The 23,113-nt window shown below is 46.6% G+C and overlaps 1 protein-coding gene across 2 annotated transcripts in view; it reads left to right on the top strand.

Annotated features, from left to right (window-relative positions):
* The first annotated feature begins 2,027 nt into the window (after positions 1-2,027).
* ripor2 (RHO family interacting cell polarization regulator 2) overlaps positions 2,028-23,113 on the top strand; it is a 30,516-nt gene continuing 9,430 nt past the window's right edge. The window contains exons 1-6 of one of the 2 annotated variants that reach the window (XM_028963217.1): positions 2,028-2,326; positions 18,541-18,661; positions 19,748-19,915; positions 20,277-20,355; positions 20,462-20,485; positions 20,688-20,741. In XM_028963217.1, the coding sequence (XP_028819050.1) occupies positions 2,251-2,326; positions 18,541-18,661; positions 19,748-19,915; positions 20,277-20,355; positions 20,462-20,485; positions 20,688-20,741 (522 nt within the window). In that variant the 5' untranslated portion in view covers positions 2,028-2,250. Of the gene's footprint in view, positions 2,327-9,985; positions 10,118-18,540; positions 18,662-19,747; positions 19,916-20,276; positions 20,356-20,461; positions 20,486-20,687; positions 20,742-23,113 lie in introns of those variants that run through there. The other variant, XM_028963218.1, reaches the window with a different exon arrangement.

Raw genomic sequence — 23,113 nt, forward strand, 5'->3', positions numbered from 1 at the left:
CCATGTGGTTGGCCGATTTCTGATATCCATGAGCTATCAGCCATTATCATGAAACACAGCAAGATTTCATGTGAAATCAATATAGCATTTACATTAAAAAAAAGTTTTTTCATGTTTAATATTATAAGATTTGTTAATTTTACTAATAAATCCCATATCCACTTCCGTTCGACTGGAAGAAACGTCCAGAAGCCTCATCTCCATCTCCACCAACTCCAGACACATTTCCGCTTTTGGTCCTTCTATTTCTGTCACCGTATTTGGAGCATGTGTTTAAGGAAGCGTCGGAGCTGCTAATTGCTCTTATTTGCCTCCGACTGTCTGCACTGGCCCTGTCTTTAATGAGTTTGTCGTCGGGTCTGTTCCGGGGGGCTTTGACGAGCAGGGAAAGCTGAAGTGCAGTGGCGTGGCTGCTATTTCGGCCCGTCTCCACGGACAGAGTCACGTTTTTCCGAGACGTGAGTCCGTGCACGAGTCTGAGCGCGACGCCCCGTTGTACGAGAACGGAGGCGTGCAGTTGACCTGCAGGTCTTCGGTTGACCTTTAAACCCAGGGCTCGGGTGTCATCAGCTGAAATCGCTGAATGTTTTGTTTCCTTGGAGTGCATTAAATGCAACTGAAACATTTTGCCGCATTTTTCTTTTTTTTTTTTTTGGCGAGGTATTAACATGATGTTGCCAGGAGACCTGTTTTTAAAATAGAACTTGGGCGTGAAGCAGATTTGAGTGAAAATTCTCCTGCACCGCACTCTGCATTTATGTTTGAATGTACACTGAAAGAAAGGGAAGGTCCCCTTTCTAAATGAACTCAAATGAATCACATGGATTTAATTTAATATTTTAATGTTTCCAACAAGACGCATCACAGTTAAAAGAAAATGATTTGATCACGTAAGAATTTACATGGATTTAATGCCAAATGACATTGAAATCAAGCTGAGCTAACTTGGTTAGAAATAATGCGAAGGAATTAGGACTAAATGAAATGAGTCATGTGGAACAGATGTTTTTTTCAGTATAGGTGTAAGGTGCTTCAGAGGAGAAGAAGAGGTTCTCGAAATTACAAAAAGGGCATGTTCAGAAATGTCACATCATTGGAGACAGAAATGTCTCCTGGATTTTTAGAAATGAACAGACAGAAACAAGACGTCAGTGTGAAATTATTTCCCAGAGGGTGACCTTTAATTATGTTTTTCTGAACAAAATAAAACGCATGATTGACAGCTCTCACACACCCTACATTCTCATTCTGGGCAATTTTGAACCCCCTCCTGGGTATGTCGGTGACCACGGCCACTGCCCATACCAACATGCAGATGATGAGTGCATTAATTTCAGGGTTTCGATGGGTGACCTGGTGCTACAAAATCACCTGTAGGTATTGAGTTGAGGTCATGCTCATACTATATGATTTATATTCTCATTGACCAATCAGTGACACTCATTTCTTATGGCGGGCCGCATCATTTTCATCAATGAAGAAAACATAAAGTTACAGTTAAAGGGAAATGATTGTCACATGTGATACACAGCAGCACAGCACACGGTGCACACAGTGAAATTTGTGCCCGGGGAGCAGTGTGTGGGGACGGTGCTTTGCTCAGTGGCACCTTGGCATTCGAACTGGCAACCTTCTGATTACGGGGCCGCTTCTTTAACCGCTAGGCCACCACTGCCCCAAGTTTCAAGGTTCCCTCTCATGGAACAGTAGCCGGAAGTACAGTAACGCCGAACTTGAGGGGTGCGGATGGGAATGGGAGACTCACACATCTCGTCCAGGCCCTGCTGTCCCTAAAACGAAAAGCTAATTATGCCCGTTAGTCAGCAGGCGCTTCGCAGATCATTCTTCCCTGCATTGCCTCATCTCACACACACACACACGCACACACACACACACACACACACTGCGGAGTGCTCTCAAACTCACACACACCGGCCAGCACTCAGAGAGGAGATTACGAAACCATGCCTGTTGATGAAACCAGAACCAGCTAGAGGTGGACGATACACACACACACACACACACACACACACAGAGGAAACACCCACACTCGCCCTTGTGCAGTGAGCAGGAGTCCATATCTCTCTCCGCTCAGGCTCGAGCTGCCAGTGAGCCGGGCGTCGCCCGGGGGGGCTGAAGCGGCCGATTCAGCACTGATTCAATTTGCACAGTCGACTCGCTCGCTCACTCACTCGTACGCGGCGCCTGAACCCGGACGTGGGGGGAAAGGAGAGAGAGAGGGAGAGAAACATGGAGAGAGGGGGGCTGACCTTGTCCGACATCAGCGAAGATGACCTAAATGAAGCCGAGGACGTGTTCTGTGACGGTAGGGTGGTCTGGGGTCATGTGGGGGGAGTGGGTGGAGACAGACAAGTGCCAGGTGGGGAACTGAACCCCGAATTCTGCACAAATTAGGGGTGCGACAGAGTTTTTTGATACTGGATCACAATGAGGCAACGGCGACTAGAATCTGAATCCACCGCCTCATGTATTCTGACAGCTCAATTGTCAGATTTTTTCTAATTGACACAGTAATTTGATTATCGAGAAATTTTGAAAAAGGTAGAGAGGAATTTTTTTTTGCTGGGTGGCAGCTCATAAAATGTCTGAAGTCCAGTATCTGAAATTCTTGGAATAAAACCTACAAAAAGAGTGCCCCAAAACAGAAATACCTATCTACTGAAAAGTATGTTGAAGCTTCACCTTTTTGAATAATGTCTTAATTTCTAATGCTCCACCAATTCCAGGGCTCAATTGCACAGCTGATGTTCAGTCACTCCGTTTTTTTTTAAAAAATGCATTCAATCAAGAAATTATTTTCTTTTCATCGATAGTCGACTCTGAGCATCATAGGACCTCAGGTCCTGAGTGGGTGTTCTTGTATAACCAGTGCATCGCTTAAGATTATGCAACTTTCAAATGATGCATGATTCAATACATTTACATTTAGGACATACTAGACAGTTGCAAAAGATGTGTAGGTTCAAAGGTCAAACTCCTTATATGTTAACACTTATTTGCTATAGATTTGCTACCTTCTGGTTGCATGTTGGTATTTTTTCTTTTTCCACAAATTCATGTAATTATTTCACCATTAATGAGAAATGTGCAAAAAAAAAATAATAATCGATTCCAGAGGGTTTTGATCTCTATATTCTTAATGAACCTGCATTAGTACCTCTGTGCGCCCGCGGTTCTATTGCAGAACAGTGAAATGTGGGAGTGTCTCATTACCATAAAACAGAGGAAGATGGGATGATTGTGACACTTTGCCCCATTGGTCTTCTCACATCTAAAAACATAACGTGTTGCAATTTTCTTTCCAACTTCTGCTCGTCCTGTTTTCTGTAAGAGCCCTTTCCCCACTTCCCCTCATGTTCCCTGCTCCGTATGACCCGGCCCAGTTTTTCTCCATCTGCCCCCGATACTTTGTAGTAAGAGGGAAAGGGGGAAAATTGGCCCGGAGTGCAGGACTTGGTCCTCCTGGGGGTTCCGGCGTGGGTCTGGACTATGGCGCTCCTGCTACAGCCTGCAGAACGTTGACACGTCCACGCACCCACGCGTTACCATGGCCACCCGAGCACACATTACTATGGAAACTGGTCGCGGTGGTCTCCCACTGCCGCTTAATGATTCCATTTTTTAAAACTATGTATTTTTCCTGTTTTCTTCTTGAGATTGGTGACCTAAATGATGGTTACGGGACATAACCAATCAGAATGCAGGGGAGCAATGGCATGCCTGCCCTGTCAATGCATTTAATTGCCAGGGTTCAGGAATGGAACAGGAGACCCTCCAGGGTGTCTGTGGATCACTTCTGCACCTCCTGCTATCCCACAGAATAAATACCTCCGGCACCAGAGCAGCCCTGCAGGCTGTAACCCTGTAGTTACGGGTCAAAAGGAAACTTTACCTGAAAAGTTTTTAACCCAATTCCGTCAAAATCCAGCACTAAATAAATAAAGAATAAGCAACACTGGCTTTATTTGTGACAAAAATCCATATTAAGGAGGCCTTTGACTTATGAGATATTCAGGGCTCCCTTTAGCACGCAACCTCCAGGAAATGAAGGTCTTGCTGACTCCACGGACGCCCACCAACGGGGTTCTGACATATATGGGACGAAAAGCGAGCTCAGTCGCCATGGCCTAATAAACTTTGAAAGAAGGAGGCAGGAGAACTGGATCCAAGCTCATCATCCCAAGGCACAATTAAGCTAAAAAAAAAGAAAAACAGCATTTTTTTAACACCAACGTGTAGCCTTGGGCTGTCTGACGGCAACACGATCCTCATCTGGTGACGGCCGAATTCTGCTGTCAAAACACACTTTGCAAGCTGCAACAGAACTACAATATTTCAAAACCAGTTTTGATTCATTCATGTCTTACAATTCACCCCAGTCTAACTCGCTTTTGTTTTGGTGTAAAAGTTATTGGTCCATTAAGCAACGACGACCAGCTTTTTGATGCGTTTGTAACCCCAATTAGCTTCAAAAGCTTCACAGCAAACATTGAACAAAGGTGGCAAAGATCTCAGTACCGTCATTACAGCCAAGTACTTTTGTCCTTTAGTTTTCCTATTATATAATATTTGCTATTATATAATATTATAATTATGAGTTAAGACAGGCAAGGAGGCATATCAATGTTAAATGTTAAAACGGTCATGTTTAAAAGATTCTCATGTTGCATCTTAAATGACAAACCCTGCAGCGAGTCCATTGCATAAACTGAAAGCCAGATTAGTGAACGTAATTGTTGAACAATGCTTATTCTCTTAAAATAAGTAAAAAAAAATGTTTAGAGCATTTCAAAAGACTAGCTCCTGGGAATGAAGCTGAATGCTAAGTGAATGCTAATCTGGAAATGTTAGCATTGATGCAGTCTATTTTGGGGTTAATTGGTGGCGCATAATCACAGTGGCAAATGTACCAAGTAAAGACTTTTGCAACATGCCCATAGTCTCTTTCTCTGCCTGATCAGACCATTAAACTGCAATTAAATCGTTTTTACTACTGATGAATGCTGGGATTTGCATTTAGGAGAGAGGCCTGCCGTTTGATGTGAGAACTGAGCCAAAATGGCGGCGGCCAACAGTGTCATTCTTTACCGTCGCTGTGATCTCCACACAATGCTCCATGCACACTGACCTCAGAGGAGGAGGGAAAGGTCAGCATCACAGCGACCGCCGTCCCGGCCCGCTCGGAGGCCGCGTGCTTCGCGACCAACACGCTCCCTGGTGGGTGAGGGGGCTGTACGCCAGCGCGCCTTTAGTCAGCGAACGCAGAAAGACGCGAAACGCCTGGCTTGGGTTTCAGAAATCCATTTATCCCGATTCTCCTCGTCTAGACATGCCTGCCGCTCTGGCCCCCAGGAAACAGTATCCTCCGGGGGGGCTCTGGCAGCGTCCGCAGGGCCGGCGTTTTGTTTCAACATAACTGTAATGATTTATGACCAGGGCAGGAGAGGGACGCAGGGGATGGTGATTAATCTACAAGCCGTTATGGCTCCGCAGGAGGTTCTCTTATAGTGGTTAAGACCATACTGTTTGAGCAGGGGAAGCTGAGTGTAGATTGCCATAAAAAGGCGACCCCCTTCGCCCGACCAGTTTTATCTGCAGACAGCCAACTGGTCCGGGGTCGTGCACTCTGGAGGGCTTTTCAGGAAACAATAGATTCACTGAACACACACGGAGCACTAAAAACAGCGGCACAACTGCGACTGTGAGGGTTTTGTCAACAGAAACGAACAATTGCACCTCTGTAGCTGGTAGAACTGGCAACCACCATCTCAGATGGTCCGAGACAATCTTCAAATGACAATGGTTAGGGAGCTGATGAGGGCATTTAAACCGCTGGCATCTTTCCTGAAAGATCTTCTGTCATTGCTGTTGTGATGATGATGGGGCTTCTCACTCATATTGGCCATTGTCCAGTGTATACACCATTTACATATGCCACAGAAAAAGCGGTTCCATCACAAGGACCATGTGGACCCAAACCTGCGTTTTCCTTTCAGTTTCTGACACATCATTAACTGGTTCTGTCTGCCAATATTAACGTGTTAATTGCCGCAATTCATTTTAATTAACACGTAAGAAACAGCCACTTTTTGCTTACTGTGCAGTCACAGGTACATATTGTGTACACATCGCGATTAATTGTTAATTAAATTGTAAAATGTCTTTTTAAAAATTGCACTGTATGGGTTTTTTTTTTTTTTTTTTATATGAGCTTTTTTTTTTTTAAATCTCTGCCAACAAGCAATGCAAAGTGATGAACCCACAATGCAGTGGTGCATGGTGACAGCCTGTTGGAAGCAAATGGGAGGAGCCTCTGTTGATGCCTTCAGCGTGTGTATGTGAGCGTAGCATTGTGGCCTGAGCCGCTTTCCCACACATCTCTGTAATAGTTTTAAATGTGCATTATAGCAACTTTACGGTTAAGAATTAACCTAGATTAATCGTGATTAATCAAATGTGACGTGCGATTAATTGGTTTACTTTTTTTCAATTGGGAGCCCTGCTATTTTGTAATTGGTAACTGTCATTGTGAGTGTGTGCTAGCTAGTGTTATCAGAGTAAAATTTCATGTGAATAGAGGTTGCACACCTGGAGAAACCGAAGATTCCAGCTGCCCTTCACACCCCCACCAGCGGCCAGCTGGGCTATGAAATAAATAAAGAAATGAATGAAGCTGTCATGTGTGTGTGGGTTAGTGGGACTCGCCGACTCGCATTCACCCGAGGCGCGTTACGCAGAGATTTAGACTCAGAGCCACATGACAGTCGTTCTCCCCGCTGACCTACTTTATTGCCGCCGTATCTCGCTTGGCTCCCTGAAACACGAGGATCATTGTGCGTTTGTTTTTTTCTTTCTTTTTGTCCTTTTCCACGTTCCATGTGAAGAGGAACAGAAAGAATGCCAGAGAATGGTGACAGGCATCCGTTTCTGGCGCTTCATGCTGACAGACGACTCATGTCTCAGATTTCATTAATACCCAGATCAATTAAAATGAAATTCAAGATGCATTTTAGATGTTATCTGAGAACATTTGATGTTATCTGAGAAAAATTTGAATGTTTAGGTCCTTTGTTTTTATAAAATAAAACAGTAACTGTTTTAATGTTGATAACTACGGCTGGTCTTATCAATCCTTGGTTGGGGCCTTACAAATTAAATGATTAAAATAACTCACAATGCTATGGCAGCAATCAGAACGTAGAACATCGTGCTTGGGAACATTGGACCCTTACGATTTTAATGTGCTGAAGTGAAACCACGCGGCCAGGTGGAATGGATGGGCGGGGCCGCAAGAGCTCGAATCCAGGCTGAGCACCTCCGAGGGCCATGGGTTTTTTCGTGGCCCACAGGCAGCTGGGTAAGGGGGTGGCTGATACCTGCGCCACAGCCTGTTATTACGACCAAAGCGGGGGCCGCGATCCAGGGGCCATGACAGCCTGTAATCTGGCCCTTCCAGCCGCCAGTCAAAACACGCGCGCCTGTGGCTGGGTGAACTTTCATTTTGCACACTATACACAAGTAGGACCACCTCAGAGTTCTATAATCACCAAGGGCAACTGTCTATCATCTTTTCGCCGGCTCCGCCCTTCCCCTTGACCCTGTGAGCTTCACCAAGTGTGGAAGTGGTCACAGGTGCAGTGAGTGGGAGTGTTGGTGTGGTTAATTCCATGCCACCCCAGAATTCAGATGTAAGAACAGATGGAACGTTTCGATTCAAATGCGATCCTACTGATTGTAGGTTCTCCTGTTTGAAAGGCTGAGTTGTATGTGGACTGAAGGCCTGAAGATCCGTGCCAGAATGCATTCACGCTGTCTAGGTGTGGCGGCTGCTTGTGTCAGGGGCTCGCCGATGACAGCAATAATTACAACGTGAGGAGCAGAGCAGCTAGAGAGTCTGTGCGGACGTGCGGAGGAGTTGGAGTTACGCAGGACCGGCTTGCTGAGAGACCGGTGCTGGGCTCCCTGCCTAAATCGAATGCTTAAGGCCTCAGAAGTTGTTGCAGGAAAAGAGAATATGCAAATCAGCTAAATGACTGTGCATTTCAGATTCAGGCCTATTGTAACTCAATGACTGTGGTTCTTTTCAGTGTGTGCTAGCTGTAAAATAGGCCCAGCCTCAGGAATTATGGAGGGACGTGCGCAGCAAAACCAAACCAATCAAAGACCTGTCAAGTTATTATTGATTATTGATATTGTACATTATTTCTGTCAGTAATTTCAGTAATTCAGTAGCGTGGCAGTAACCTAGTGAGTAACACTGTCGCCTATGAATCAGAAGACCCAGGTTCAAGCCCCACTTAGCACATTGTGTCCCTGAGTGTCCCTGCACTTAATCCTGAGTGTCTCTGGGGGGACTGTCCCTGTAGCTACTCATTGTAAGTCACTGTGGATATGTGTTTCTGATAAATGCCGTAAATGTAAATGTTAATCAATTGGATGCAGTCAATATGTAGTAGAGTGATGCAAACTAAAGCGTAGAGCAGCATTGACTTTGGAAGCTGGTTGATGGTGATGCAATAGGGAAATGGATCAAATCTGTTCTGGTCACCGACGGGGTCCAGATAACAAGATAGCTGCAATATCCACTTGCTTCAGTACGTAATTCTGTTTGATGAATAGTTGAATCTGGTTTATGATAAACTTCATCAGTGTATTAGCGACATAAACCTTTAAAATTATCTGTTAAAATAAACCGTTAAAAACCTTGTTCAATTACATGCAAAACAAGGTTAACAAGCCTTTTGCATGTGTTTGCATGCAATTTCTGAAATGTCCCTTCATTGTGCCTTCTGTTCATATGCTTCTGTCTGTGAACCTGGGCATGGCTGACTTGTCAATTCAGTCCTTATTCTGCATCTCCAAGCTGAATTATATTAGGACCAAAAACAGTGACTGTCATGCATCATGTCACGTCTTATATCTGAGATGAGGCAACCAAACTGGACATAACCTACATTTACACCGAGCTCTTTATCTCTTTACTTCCAATAGCAACTCTTTAACATTGCTTTCATGTGAATTCAGATCAGTTTAGTTGTTAATTGTGGCTCAGTTTAGTTTACCAGACATGTAGAAGAGCACATTTGTCACTTGATTATGGTCACCTCACCTGCACCGGGACCGCAGGGCACCCGAGGGTGGGTGTGTCATTTTATGTTTTTTCCACTGCAGGCAACACATATGTTTCAGCTTTTCGTGACAGAAGACACATCTCATGCATGCATGTAAAACATGACAGCTGAGTAAATATTGTTAAAATGCGCAATTTGCCATAGAGCATTTTATTGGCTGCTACAAGAAGGTCATTGGGAAATTTAAGACAGAAGTCTTGATTATACAATAGAAGGTAGATCAAGCAACTTCCTACAGGACCCAGATGTCATTTCCACATTGCTGAACAATTTTGATAAAGAGGCAGACATTATTTGTCAGAGGCACGTCTCTTTGGGGTTCGTGGGGTTCATTTTTACTCAAACCTATAGAAAATTCAAAGTTGTCAATTTACCTAGTAGTGAACGATGGGAGGAAACCAGAGAACCTGGAGGAAACCTGCACCAAACAGTAGTAAACTCAGGGTTAAGTGTCTTGCTCAGGGACACATTGGTAGTAAGTGGGGTCTGAACCTGGGACGTTGTGGTCTTGTGGTTCATAGCCAAGTGTCCTACACACAGTCGGACCTCGGAGGTATGAGGCCAAATTAAAATGAGAACATAATTATAAAAATACGTGATGGTTTTGCTATAGATGGTTTTACCTTGTTTTATTTTACCTGCATGTTTTGGTAGTACCGGTCTTCCATATGACCCAGTGACCATGCGGCAGAAACGTTCGGGAACGTTTTCCCCACCCACTGTTACTGATCCGGCCGCTCATTGGTCGCCGCCGTTCGGTGGGCGTGCCTCCCTCCCCACACGCCCCGCCCTCCAGCACACACTCCTGCCCGCTGCTCGGCTGGCGGGGGACACATGGAATCGCCGCGGAGCCGAGCGCGTCCCGCAGCCGCCAGCGAGAGCAGCGAGTCCCCGGTGCTTTGGGAATAGCCGCGCTACGCATGGGACGCGGCGCGTAGGGCGCGAAGTCAAGAAGTTGTACGGCGGTGAGTAGCGACGCCCGGCTGCTCTTTAATAAGGACAAAACAAACATCTGATTTGGAATATTTGACACTGTACGCGAGTTTATGTTTTTATTCCTCTCCTTAATAACGGGCTTCGTGGCTGGCATCATATTTTGTGGTTGACTCGGAGCGTGTGGTCAGGGTTTGGGGGTTCGGTGCTGCAGGTGTACTTGGTGGCTGGTCGGGTCAAGTTCTACAGAAACCTTCTCGGGGGTCATGATGGGGGTCCTTTAAACTGGCCGAACCGGCGTGACCAGGGGGGGACGGGGACTGTGGTCCACTGATCCATTGTTGTGAATCCAATTCTTTTGGAAAGATAAAAGAGAGACTTAATGGTCCTGAGACCCCCTGACTGCTGTGGAAACCGTGTCCTCGAGCGAGCAGAACCATACGGAACCGGTTCTGTGGGGGAGGGCGAATACGTGCGGCAGCTGCCGGCTCCCCTCGAGGTCGGCGCGACAGTTGATGCAGTTAAGTGCGTTTGCCAGGCCAGTTTAGTTGTGGCGAGCGTCTGACGGGGAGTCTCATGCCGGCGGCACCAGGCGAGGACTGGCGATAGATGCCAAGGCCTAAAGAAGCGGGCCAACGTGGACCCTGCCAACGGACCCCCCCCATGGCCCCCATGTTCCCTTGTCCCGTCAGTTTTTCTTTTTTTTTTTTTGTTCTTCAAGTTCACTGCGGCCTCGTTGCATGGTGGTCCGCTTTGGACCGCTTGTGTATGAACGAGCGCACTGTAAGACGACCTTGTGACCTTTTACACACCGGTCTACGTTGTTGAAGTGGCCACTTACTAGAACTAAACCCTGCCAAATTCATAATTCCCCCGCCCTCGGGCCGTTCAGTAATTTATGCCTCGTTTATAGGTATATTAGCAGGTTGGGAACATTCTATTCTATCGGAGGGAGGAGTGTGTCCGCGATTGTCCGCACCATGAATTAAACACACAGAGGCAAATAATGGCTGGTGTCACCGGAAGCCCCTGTGCGTCAGGGCCCGGACCACGGAGCCTGTCTGTGATTTGTTGGCAGCGCGTTCCTCCGTCCCGACACGTCCTGCGCCTGTCATCGCTGCCCCCGAGGCTGCCGTGCGTCTCGGCGTGGGGGGCGGGGGGGCCGGGATCTGAGTGGCTTCAGATTTCAGGCCGCGGTGGGAGTCTTCCCACTTCCCACCTCTTCTGTCCAGGAAAGAAAGACAACCCCTTCCCCCCCCAGCCGCCCACATATTAGAGTTTTGGTATCACGTTCTGGTTTACCCCTCTCTTATTCTGACATTTATATGGTTTAATTTCATTAAGAAAAGGGCTAACCCTGACCATTACATTTTACATTTATGGCATTTATCAGACGCGCTGAGTGCGTTACCCGCTAGGCTACTACCACCCTATTCCAGTGGCTTTCATACAATTTGAGTGATTTAAAAAAAATAATAATTCGGCAAAGATATTTGACACACACACACACACACACACACACACACACACACACACACACACACACACATATATATATATATATATATATATATATATAGAGAGAGAGAGAGAGAGAGAGAGAGAGAGAGAGAGAGAGAGAGAGAGAGAGAGAGAGAATTTTTTTTTTCTAGAATGACCACAGAACTTTTTCCCAGAGTCACACAATGCAACATTTTACCTTTTCATCAGGCAAATTTATTCAAATATTTTTTTTCTCAACTATTTTCATCTTAAAAAGAAGATGAAAATGATTATATTTTCATTTAAAGAAATATAACCACAAGGACACACACATTTAGCTTACTGTTTGACTAAAAACCTCCGATGGTCATGTGGATCAGGTGATTTGCTTGCATTCTGGGAAAAACACAGAACCCATTCTGTGCTTGGGTATGAAACAGCTGTAGAACCTGGCTCAGTTCTGTATGGTTCTCCATTTCCACAGTCCATGCATAAAAGATAAGATAAGATAAGATAAAGCTTTATTTATCCCGAGGGTAATCCTTATGTCCTACATAGCATGTGCCAAATAGCGTTATTGTCTTAACGAAAAAATAATGTCCCGGAGAGTGTTTGTTCCATCTGGAAAACCTCGAGCGGCCCAGAGATGGCCTCTTCGTGTCATGTGATCCTCGCAAATCGCAGCGCAGCAGCCGGGCGTGGTGTCAGCCCTTTCATATTGAGTTAGCCGGGCTAAATTGGGTGTCATGTGATTTGGAGTATCTGCTTTCTGATCTTGTTTACAGAGAATGTGGTGAAGAATGCATGATACCAGCTGTGTGTGCGTGTAATGTGCTTTTTGGATTTTGAATTCACACAGGATGGTGTAGCAGGTGTTTGAGTTCTGGCCCGAGGCGCTCTCCTCTTCTCTCTTCTCTCGCTTTTCTGTCTTTCTTTTTCTGGTATGGAGGAGAGATGCTGTCATGGACGTCTGTCTTTGTGTCTGATTCTCCTTGTTTTTTAGTTCATCTTTGTGGGGGGGCGGTCGCTGTCCCATAATCCCCTTTGATTAACAGTCCATTTGTATTCGGTGGTGAGAAAGGGACTGTCCTGGTTCCTATACGCATTACGATGCTTTATCCTCATGCAATCATAAGACTGCTAGGCCTGATGTTTCTGTATTTATTTTTCGTTTAAGCTTTCCATGCAGCTTTACGTTGCATCCGCCAACCATTCCAATGTGAGGTTGTCAGTGGGGGCTCATTTTCTGACACGTTGTTTAGTGACAACTTAATCGGTTTTAAACCAATTAACTCCCAGATGTGTGAAGGGAGGAGTACTTTACAGTAAAATGCTGCTTTGTTATGTATATCAGACGGTGTATTTTCGAACCCTACTGAAACAGAGATGCTAGTACGGTACTACTTTTCTTTCGAAGGGCAAAGCCAGATATGGTCCCTTAATTCCATTAATTTAGCAATCTATCCATGACTTGTAACAGTGGAAATTCATTTGCACGGCTCCGTATCTTGTTTTGATGACAGCCCATGCTTATTCGAGATAAGAATTCTGGCAACCCATCCGCCGCCAGGCGTGTCCAAACGCATGGTGCCCGTGTAAAAGCTCTGGCAGCCATACCAGCCGCCCCCCCCCCCGCCCTGCCCCGGCAGACAGATGTTCCCCTGGCGTGCAGATGGCTGACTAATCCAACTGCATGCCTCATCTGACCCTCCTGTACCTGTCTGCTCCCCAGCCACGCTGCCAAAAAAGGGTCCCACCTCTGAATATTTAACAGCCTTCAATTCGGCGCTTCAAAGCGGATGCCGTCACCCCCCAGACGCCTGTCTTGAAGGAGGGAGGGGGTGGCGGTAACGTGGCTGCGGCCCTGGTTCACTGTCGGGTGAATGGGGGCATTGTAACCACCAACCCCACCCCACGACAAAAACATTTGCATCATCATATCTCGGCGGTATGTAAATTTGGAGCGTGCATCAAACGGAGCGGCGTGGCTGAGGATTTGGGGAAAACAAGACTAATGGGGCCAGACGCGGTTTGTGTCTTTCACTTTCACAAAGTGTGTGTGTGTGTGTGTGTGTGTGTATATATATATATATATATAAAATAGGTCTCACCTAATGTGAAATTTTAAGGTTATCAATTATTTCCATGTGGAAAGATTTCCGATATATATATATTTTTTTTAATTTGCCTTTTTATTACATTTTTTTTTGCAGATCATTTTGAGATCTGTAGATATCAATAATATATCATTAGATGTCATTTTTCAAAGATGAATCTATAATGGGGATACTTTGCATTGTGGGCTTCACATGACTGTAGAATATATAGAAGACTGTAGAATTAATTTGAATCATAATACTCATAAAGCCCAATGAAATGAAATGAAACTTTGATGTTGCCAGTAGAAGCACGATTGTCAGATTATGCTGATTGTCTGTTCAGACCTACATTTGACCACAGTGCCAAATGTGAAATGTCAGCATGAGCCTGAGCGTAGAACCAGGCAGCAGCGTACTCAGACTACGCTTCCAGGGCGGATCGAGTTCCACAACATGGTTTCTCAGCCATCTGACCCCCGCAGCCGCCGCGCATGACAGCAGTGCGCCGTTATTTCAATCCCGCCCCATATGGAGCCCATCCGTGCGTCCCCCCTCTCCCGGTCGTGTCCCTGCACATACAGGAATGTCCCCTCCCCCGCCCACCGCTCGACTGTGCGTTCTATAAATATTAGCCTTTGCATAATGCCCAGCACCCCCGGCACCAGACATGCCCGTCAACTCCGCTCCGCGTCACGCCGTGAGCTGCAGCTCCGCCGCTTTTTTGTTTTTTTGTTTATCAAGCGAGCCATTCCTGTCTGTTCATTCGGTCACGGCCTGGTCTGAGTTCAGGAGCCTGCTATGATGAACCCGTGACCCGGTGACATTTTTCACATCAGGTGTGCCGTGCCCCTGCGTCCACGTCGCCAAGTCTCGCCGAAGTGCCTCCGATCTGATTATAGGCTCAGGGTGCCATCCTGTTGGCATTCACACATGAAGGACGCCCGCTTATTATTAGGTTACGGTTTGGAACATGGCGGCATGGCGCCGCATACCAGTGACTGAGGTTTTGGGGGAAATCTGCTGATGTGTGGAACATTAATTATGGAGATGATCTCAGACCGAGGAGCCAAGGCTGGTCTCGCTAAATCTAGAGATTGATAGAGGATGTTAGCTTTAGACTATTTTTCATTGCTAATGCTAAAGCTAAGCCACGTTTGCATCCTCGGTGCGAGGACCGCTGGACCCATGTAAGAGTCCAAGCAACTGGTTAATAGATCAACCATTCCCGAGTTCCTTGTCTGCATCTTGGTTCCGTGTTACCCAAGCCGGTGATCCGGCAAGTTTTCCTTAGGTCCGTCCACTCACCCGTGTCCTCCTGGAGGCCTGGTGGCCCGTCAGAGGTTGCCTTCAGTGTGGTTTCATCTTTATTTTTTGTAGCTGCAACCCTAGGATTGTGTTCCCCAGATGTTTTCTCCTTGGACCCCCATGTCTAGATATGTGGCAGTAGGGTGGTAGTAGCCTAGTGGGTAAAACTCTCGCCTCACAACCAGAAGACCACAAAGTCCCAGGTTCAAACCCCCTTTATTCCATTGTGTCCCTGAGCAAGACACTCAACCCTGAGTGTCTCCAGGGGGATTGTCCCTGTAACTACTGATTGAAGGTCCATCTGGATAAGGGAGTCTGATAAATGTAAATGTACCTCAACGTGTCCTCTTGCCTGGGCAACATCTTGCCTCAGGTAGGTCCATAATGTAAATGAAGAGACATGTAATGAAGTGAAGTGACACATCGAGATCGTATTTGACAGTCATCCAGGGTGTAAAGTGTGGATTTAATCTCATTGGTGGGTTGCTTCTTGCCATGTGGTCGTGCATTGGTTTACGAGCCCTATCTCACATTTCGTGTTAATCTGGTGAAGCTACAAGAAGGCCGACACAGTCTGAGGCTAATGCCTGCCTGATAATGATGTGGGGGGGGGGTCACAGGTCAGGTAAATTTCCTTCATCAAGCCCTGATCCACTAGACAGACATCTGAGCCGCCAGTGCTGTTTCTGTATTTCAGACTGTGGCACTTCAGAGGAAATGAGTGCATCGTTCCCAGCTCAGACAAGACGAGACGCATTTTATAACTGCAATGCGCAGAGCAAGTGTCTCTTTGTGGCAGGAGTTCTCCAGAGACGTTCTCCAGAGTGCTCTCTTATCATTCAGCTGTGTGTGTGTGTGTGTTTAAGATGTTTACCACACCATTAAAGTAGCTTTTCTCTGAATCTCTTAAAAACACAAAGTGCTCTTGAGATTGGTCCTGTGGGAACTGCAGTAAGTAAGTGTTTGTGTTTTTGTTGTGTGTGTGTGTGTGTGTGTGTATGTGTGTGTGTTCCCCTGTCATTGGTGTTTATCGGGTTTGTTGCGAGGTCATCTGTAGACGTTGAAATTTAAATGTACCCCGTCTTGGTGCAGGAAGTGGCATCAGAAGCAGTCGGCCACCTTAATGTCGGTGTTATTTTTTTCAACACAATTTGTGTTTATGCCCCGTTGCTATGGGATACGTAATTTATACCAGCATTACACACTCGCACATGTACACACAGTGGCTTGAAGTTAATGGCATTCACACATGCTGCAGGCAGTCGCTGTCTTTATCTGAGTAAATTGTGTTTGTTTGCGTGTGTGTGTGGGTGAGGTTGCGGCTTTGTGTGGAGCATTTTATTCTGATGAGAAAACCCTAGTTAGAGCAGGCGACTGGTTTCTGGAAAAAGCCTTTGAAAGCTGCATGTGTGTGTGTTTTCACCAGGGTTTTCATAGCCAGGGTTTTGATAGACCCCTCACCTTCTCTGCACCCCCTGTTACACACTTGCCCTTCTGGAAGTGACAAAGTTATGAGCCTCTTCCCCTGACCAAGCCCCCTCAGATGGGCTAACATTTCACAGAGCTGCCCGCCAGGCCGTGCCGGCTGGAATACTAATGCTCCAACTCATCGGCCTTCAACCCAGCCAGTGGCGAACCCCTTCGGTAAGGGTGCGCCGAGCACCCCACTGGTCTTACTGGGCCCTGGATGAGAAGCGTAGGGCTAACCTGAAAGCTAATGGGTTTATTTCTGAGCTGAGGAGCCTGTTTCCTTGAATGGAAGGTCAGTGTGTGAAAGTTTTGGACAGATCAATTATTTTTTATCACTGTTGCATTGTTATGCATACAAATTACCATGGAAGCTGTTCTTGTTTATTTTCCTGTCTGTGTTAGGGTTATTTCCTCTGTGTGTGTTTGTGTGTGTCAGACCAGAAGTGACTCTGCGGGCCACCCCAGTTGTGACATCGTGAAATGACAGCTCTAAACAGAACACAGTGTGACTGAAATGCCACACCTCCCGTTAAAGAAGATCTGAAATTGCCCAGCAGTGCTTGTAAATGCACCGTTTTTCATCTAATCGACAAATTCTAACATCTGATGGTCCCTGCCTCCGTCTGTCTCCACTATGCATCTTACCCGACGTTAACTAATGATGCAGTGGCGGGGTCAATTTCACAAGGGATCTTGTAAAAACCCACTGAGACTAATGACAACTGGCTTACCCTCTCATTCATGACAAAGTGTGAAATTCAGAGAAGCAGATTAGATCAAGTTTACCGAATCATCAGATTTCAGATTAATCTTCGACTAAAGCAGGCTCTTAAACAAACTCTCTGGGATTTTTAGAGCTGTTAGGGAAATTAGCCAGTCAGTAATTTCACAAAATACAATTACACACCAAGCTGGTATTAGCAATTTCGGTAAATAGTTTTAATGTCCGAGGTAAAAAAAATTGGAAGGACATCTTTTCAGTGCTGAAGCCGTGTCTATCAGCGGTCCGCATCTGCACAACAACTTCAACGCGTCGCATGCCGATCGGCTGACTATAAATAGCCGCCGTGTGTCATATGAGCGCCTTTTGTCTTCCCACATCAGAACAAGATCTTGTCTTTCCTTGCGAATCTTTGCCGCCCTTTGTCCTCCGCTCTCGGAGGAGTGGCGTAACAGTTGAATATCAGCTCGCCCGCCGACCCAGGCCAGGTTTCGGGTCGCCAGGGGGCCGCCGGGCCTGACAGACCTCTGTCCCCTCAGACAACCATACAAAACAAGCCCGAAAGAAACGGCGAGTGCGCCCTCAGAGCTAACTCCGATTTAGCTGCTTTGTCAGTAATTTTGAAGTTAGCATCACCAGATACAACTTCATACCAACCCTAAAACTCCACCTTAGAATTATCCAATAGTATTTCACACTTGTAGATGTGTAGGAGCACTTTCGGTTGCCTCTTCAACCTGATCGAAATATCAGCTCGGCCCAGGTTAGCCCGCTATGCTAAGAATGTTGCGCCTATGTGGCGCTACGTTGTGTGTGTGGTTTTTTTTTTGGTTTGTTTGGTGAGGTGGGGGTTGAAATTGAAGTGCTCTTTGTGCACGGGTGAGGTCCCCCTTGCTCAGTTTTTATGGCGCCACTCCAAGTTCTCTGGCTTCCACTGTTAAAACACTTCAGCGAGCGGGACCTTGATTTGTCAGGATGCTCAAGTGGGCTCAGGTGGCGCTTGGTGTGCCGCGCTTTGCTCGAAAGCCTTGTAATTTGTTCCGTGCAGGGACCACTGTCTTTTCCAGTCTATTTCCAGCGAGCCTTTGCGCGAGCACCGCAGTGAGTCACATTGCCTGGTTCTACTAGGAGGGCGGTTGAACATGATGTGTCCATGTTGTCTGGATGAGCAGGAGGAGGATGAATAGCTTGGCCTTGTGCTGGGTTCTTGAAAGCGCCTCCTTGTATGCGAGTGAGCTTCGTGCCTTCTTGACCTACTTTACTTACAACAAACAAGTCAACAACAAGAAGTGCTTTGCACCTGACTCTCCAGAAGCCGAAGAGTGCAAAATGCATTCGCGTTAAACACCGTACCCATAATCCCGCTGTCTCTGTGCAGGAGTGTCCTCCCGCTTCCCTGACATCATGGCAGCTGGAACGCACTCGCCCGGAGGGCCCAATGGAATCATCCGCAGCCAGTCGTTTGCCGGCTTCAGCACCCTGCAGGAGAGACGCTCACGGTAAGGGCTTCTCCTCTCGGTCCAGCCGCCCTGACGCAACCTCGCATGCACTGAAACGAGCCATGCGAGAGAATACATAAAAATAAAGGCCTCCTGAAGGGTTAATGAAGGGTTATTTTAGCCAAAACATGCCAAACAGAACGGGAGAGATGTGTTCTGTTAGGATAATACTTGAAAATTGGATTCATTGACATCAAAGGGAGTGTGTGTGTGCACGTGCATGGCAGAACGAAAGGACGAGTGTGACCCCTAGGCGACAGTGCGTGCTTATTCTACACGGTGGCCTAGTTTCATAGCAGCATATAAAAAAAAAAAATCTGAAATTCTCATGCTCTGAAAGATGGGTTCAAATGCGCAACGTGTGCCTTTTACTCTGGTCGCGCGGTTTATCGCATGGCTGCCAAATTTTCGCCCGCACACACAAAGTAGTTTTAGCCTGGAGGCTGAAATTAGCGATGTTGCTAATTGTCAGGAGCTCCCCGAGCCCACGTCAGTTTTGCTCTGCACATGTGTCCCTGCGGGGCACTGAAAACGTCTACGCCTGTGTTTGCTCTGCTGCTGGCAAATAACATTTCAGGCATTCCGGAGCAAAGCAATCCAACTTAAATGTGTGCCGATAATGACAGCCATTGCGTGTGGACTTCGGAGCACAATTGTTGAAGGCCGTTGTGTAAAGAGAAGTGCCTGAGCCTAGCAGAGTGTGTGCACTTCATGAGAGAAGGGTATCAAACGCATGACTTGGTCAACAGACTGTGTGATCCTGGCGTGACCTCAGGATTCAGGACATTGTGGATGAGCAAGAGCAGCATTTAGAGTTGAGAATGCTCTATGGTTTGGTCATGGTTGGCCCACAACCTCCACCTGACACACGAACGCATGCCATACTACTGCTTACTTAGAATCAGGTGATCATTGACCTTCTAATAATACACGTGGCTGGTTTGAAGCTGAAAAGGTTCCGTCAGGGGACCTCAGGTTTGTGAAAGCCCAAGAATCCCTGAGTGACAGATCTGAAGTTCGCCACCAATGATTTGGCTTCTTTTATTGCTCGTGGTCTTATGCGTATTTCGGTATGTGTGTCTCCAGGTGTAACTCCTTCATGGGGAATTCGGCCATACCGAAGAAGATCCAGTCCAAACCCCGGAGGACCCATCTGTCCGGACACAAGTCTGCCAGCAGCAGCAGCAGCGCCTCTCGTGAGCCCCAGCCCAAAAGAGTCGAGGAGATGTACGTCGCCTTCAAACAAGGCCTGGAGTGAGTCCCCACTTGGTGTTCCTTTCCGTTCCCTGTGTTTTGGTACATTTTGCTTTCCATACTTTTTTTTTGCTTTTACATACCTTTTTCTGTATCTTTTCATTTACATGAATTCCCATACCTCTTTGTACCTTTTCCTTTCCACAATTTATGTCCTTTTTTCATACACAAAAGCACACACACACACACACACACACACACACACACTTAAAACCCCATTTCTTCGCTTTCATCATCCTGCCATCATGTGTGTGGTATCCATTCTTACAGTCTCACATGTATAGACCTGTAGGTCATGTGTTAGATGTTGGTGTTGTGACAGCCGAACGTGTCTTTGATTCTAACCCCCCTCGACTCTTAGTGAGTACCTGGAGGTGCACCAGTCTGAGTTGGACAAGCTCACGTCCCTCATGAAAGACATGAAGAGGAACTCTAGACTGGTGAGACATTATGAGACCGCTCATTACCTTAGAATTAATATTTGATGTTCTAACGTTAGATAGCTTTATGCTAATAAAATATTTTTTATGCTGCCCCTTCCTACAGGGAGTCCTGTATGATTTGGACAAGGTTAGTGAAAGTTGGCGTGAGGAGTGGAGGCAGCAATTGAGGAGAGAGGAGGCCTGACAGAAGTAACATGTTGGGACAAGTCTCTCTGATGTTTGCCCTGCTCTGAGAGTCGCATCTGAGCCACAGATCCAGAAGTTATATCTTGCTGGATCACCCTGTATAATGGCCACGTCAATCATTTTATTCTTCCCTCTCCCCTCAGCAAATCAAGGCCATTGAGCGGTGCATGAGGCGTCTGGAGTTTCACATCAGCAAGGTAAATGATTGTCATGACAACCTGCTATATGTGCCATATTTAGTGTTTCGTGATCACCGCACTTTCCCCTCTCCCTCATTGTTTGCATCATCACTCTGTCTAGGATAGATCTGCATATGTATGTAATAACACTATATATAGCAACACTGTGCTGTTGCTATGGCATCTGTGCAGTATCTAGGCAATTCAAAGACTACCTCTCTATGGGCACTATTTTAGAACTGGCATTAAGTGCAACGTTAAGCGAAGGGCTCATTTTATCTATTTGTCTATGTAAATCACACTGAACTTGCATCGTCAGTAACGAACGCCACTCCGGTGAGCTTTGAGTACTGATGTGAGGCCACCGATGTCTCCGTTGTGGGGTTGTCTGACCTGCCAGGTGCTTTGTTTGTAGTAATGGCTCCTGACAAGGCCCCTGTTCCCATGCCCCCTGCTGATACCAACTCAGTGGGTGTCTGATGCTCCCAGCGGCGCTGTGATTGGCCGTTGCCCTGGATGCCCGGCCAAAAAAGCAGCACGTCTCCATGGAAACGTGAAGACGGAAGCCGTCACTGTTTGACATCAGCCCCATTCAGCCTCCAGTTTGTACCTCATGCCCCCCATCTCCTCTATTTTTGTTGCTCCCTGCTGACTGTAGTTTGAGGAGGGGTCGGCGGGTCCCGTATTTTGTCTGCGGTGGGATCGGAGCGCATCTCGACAGTTCCTTGTGTTTATCTCTCCCCTCGTTCTGACGCGTTGTTTGTGATGGCCACTAAATCTGGGTCAGAGCGATTCTCAAGAGTGACGGACAAAACCCTGAGAGAGAACATCAGAGCAGGGTGCTAATGAGTGTGTGTGTGTGTGTGTGTGTGTGTGTGTATATACAGAGCCACCAGGACATTGTGTTCTGTCTTGTGCCTTGAGCCAAGAAGGAGGTCTCCGCTGATGTGTTGAGTGTCGTCCACGATCCTTTGCCGCCTTGGTGGGCGCCATTCAAGAAGGTCCGCCATTTGTGTTCCATAAAAGACAAGTTGCTACAAATCTACAAAATAATAAAATCCAAACAGCTCCGTTGGATTAAGATTATAGTGCGGCAATTAAATGCTTATTTGTGCATTGCTGGGAACACAAACTGAACAATCTGCAACAGACCTTGCTGTGGAAAAAAATGGAGGAAACCTCGGGCGGTAGGAATAGCAAGCACTAGGTGTAAATACAGGTTTGATATTAATTAGTCCATTTGTTAATGGCGAGGGGGGTAATTATATGGCGAGTTTATTCCTCTGGGTTCTTGCAGAGGTTCCAAGGTTGCTTGAAAGAGGAAGTTAAGGCGGTCTGTGGCCCAAGCGAAATGTTGGCAATAATGTGTGTTTGCGCAGTGATCACACGCGTCCTGATATCAGCTCACCAAGCCCCGTTTATATGCTGGCGCTGATGTTGTTTCTGAAAGAAGAATCAGGGAATTCTGCGATATCGTCATCATTTATGTGCGTGCAGACTGTTTTATTTTTCTGAATGAGACCGCACGGGTGCCCTCGTCTTCAACAGGAAGTAGGGCAGGGACAACAGGAAGTGTTGCGAGTGAGGCTGTCAATTTTCATTTCGTCCCTCTGAAGCGTGTCGCTGGAGGAGGTGGCTCTATGTTGAGGGGATATTAATAGTCCTTTTTTCTTCCCCACCATCTCTGCGTCTGTCAGGTCGCCTGCCCACCAGGCATGTTGCACAAGTGCCTGTCAGGGCTGTGAATTGTGGTTTGAAAAAGGTATGATTGACGTTGGTGACGCATCCCTTGGTCACCAGTTGTCTTAAACGCTTCGAAAAAAAGCACGGCAGTCACATCTTGGGCTGCTCCTCACCTGCAGCATCTGTCATCCCATCACCTGTGACTGGAGCTCCTAATCCAAGTCTCACATGTCACGCATTAGGGAAGGTGGGTGACACTTTTAACCCCCTTAAAACCCCACTTTTCTTTTCTTATTTGAACCTCAATGCATCATCTAATTAAACCCCGCCCCTACAGCCCCATACGGAAGCTTCTGGAAGCGAGAGGCGCATGTGGATTGTGTTATTTCACTTTTCCTTCACCTGTACATGCTCACTACCACGTGTGAATGTGTGTGTGTGTGTGTGTGTGTGTGTGTGTGCGGCCTCTTTGATCTTTCCTCTGTGTGTGTGTGTGTGTGTTTGCTCAGATCCTCTGGTGTAGAATTGTGCCCCACATGTAAAGTAGGGTTAAAAATCCTTTTAAAATACATACACACACACACTTAAAAGGATTATTCTCCGACTTTGTTCCCCAGTTTGGTGGGGTATTAGGTGGGCCTATGTGAAATCTGTGTGTGTGCACAGCCCCACTGCTGTACTGGATACTGTAATTTAAGGATCTGCTT

The sequence above is a fragment of the Denticeps clupeoides genome, chromosome 20 (genome assembly GCF_900700375.1).
Source record: "Denticeps clupeoides chromosome 20, fDenClu1.1, whole genome shotgun sequence".
In the NCBI taxonomy this organism is placed as follows: Eukaryota; Metazoa; Chordata; class Actinopteri; order Clupeiformes; family Denticipitidae; genus Denticeps; species Denticeps clupeoides.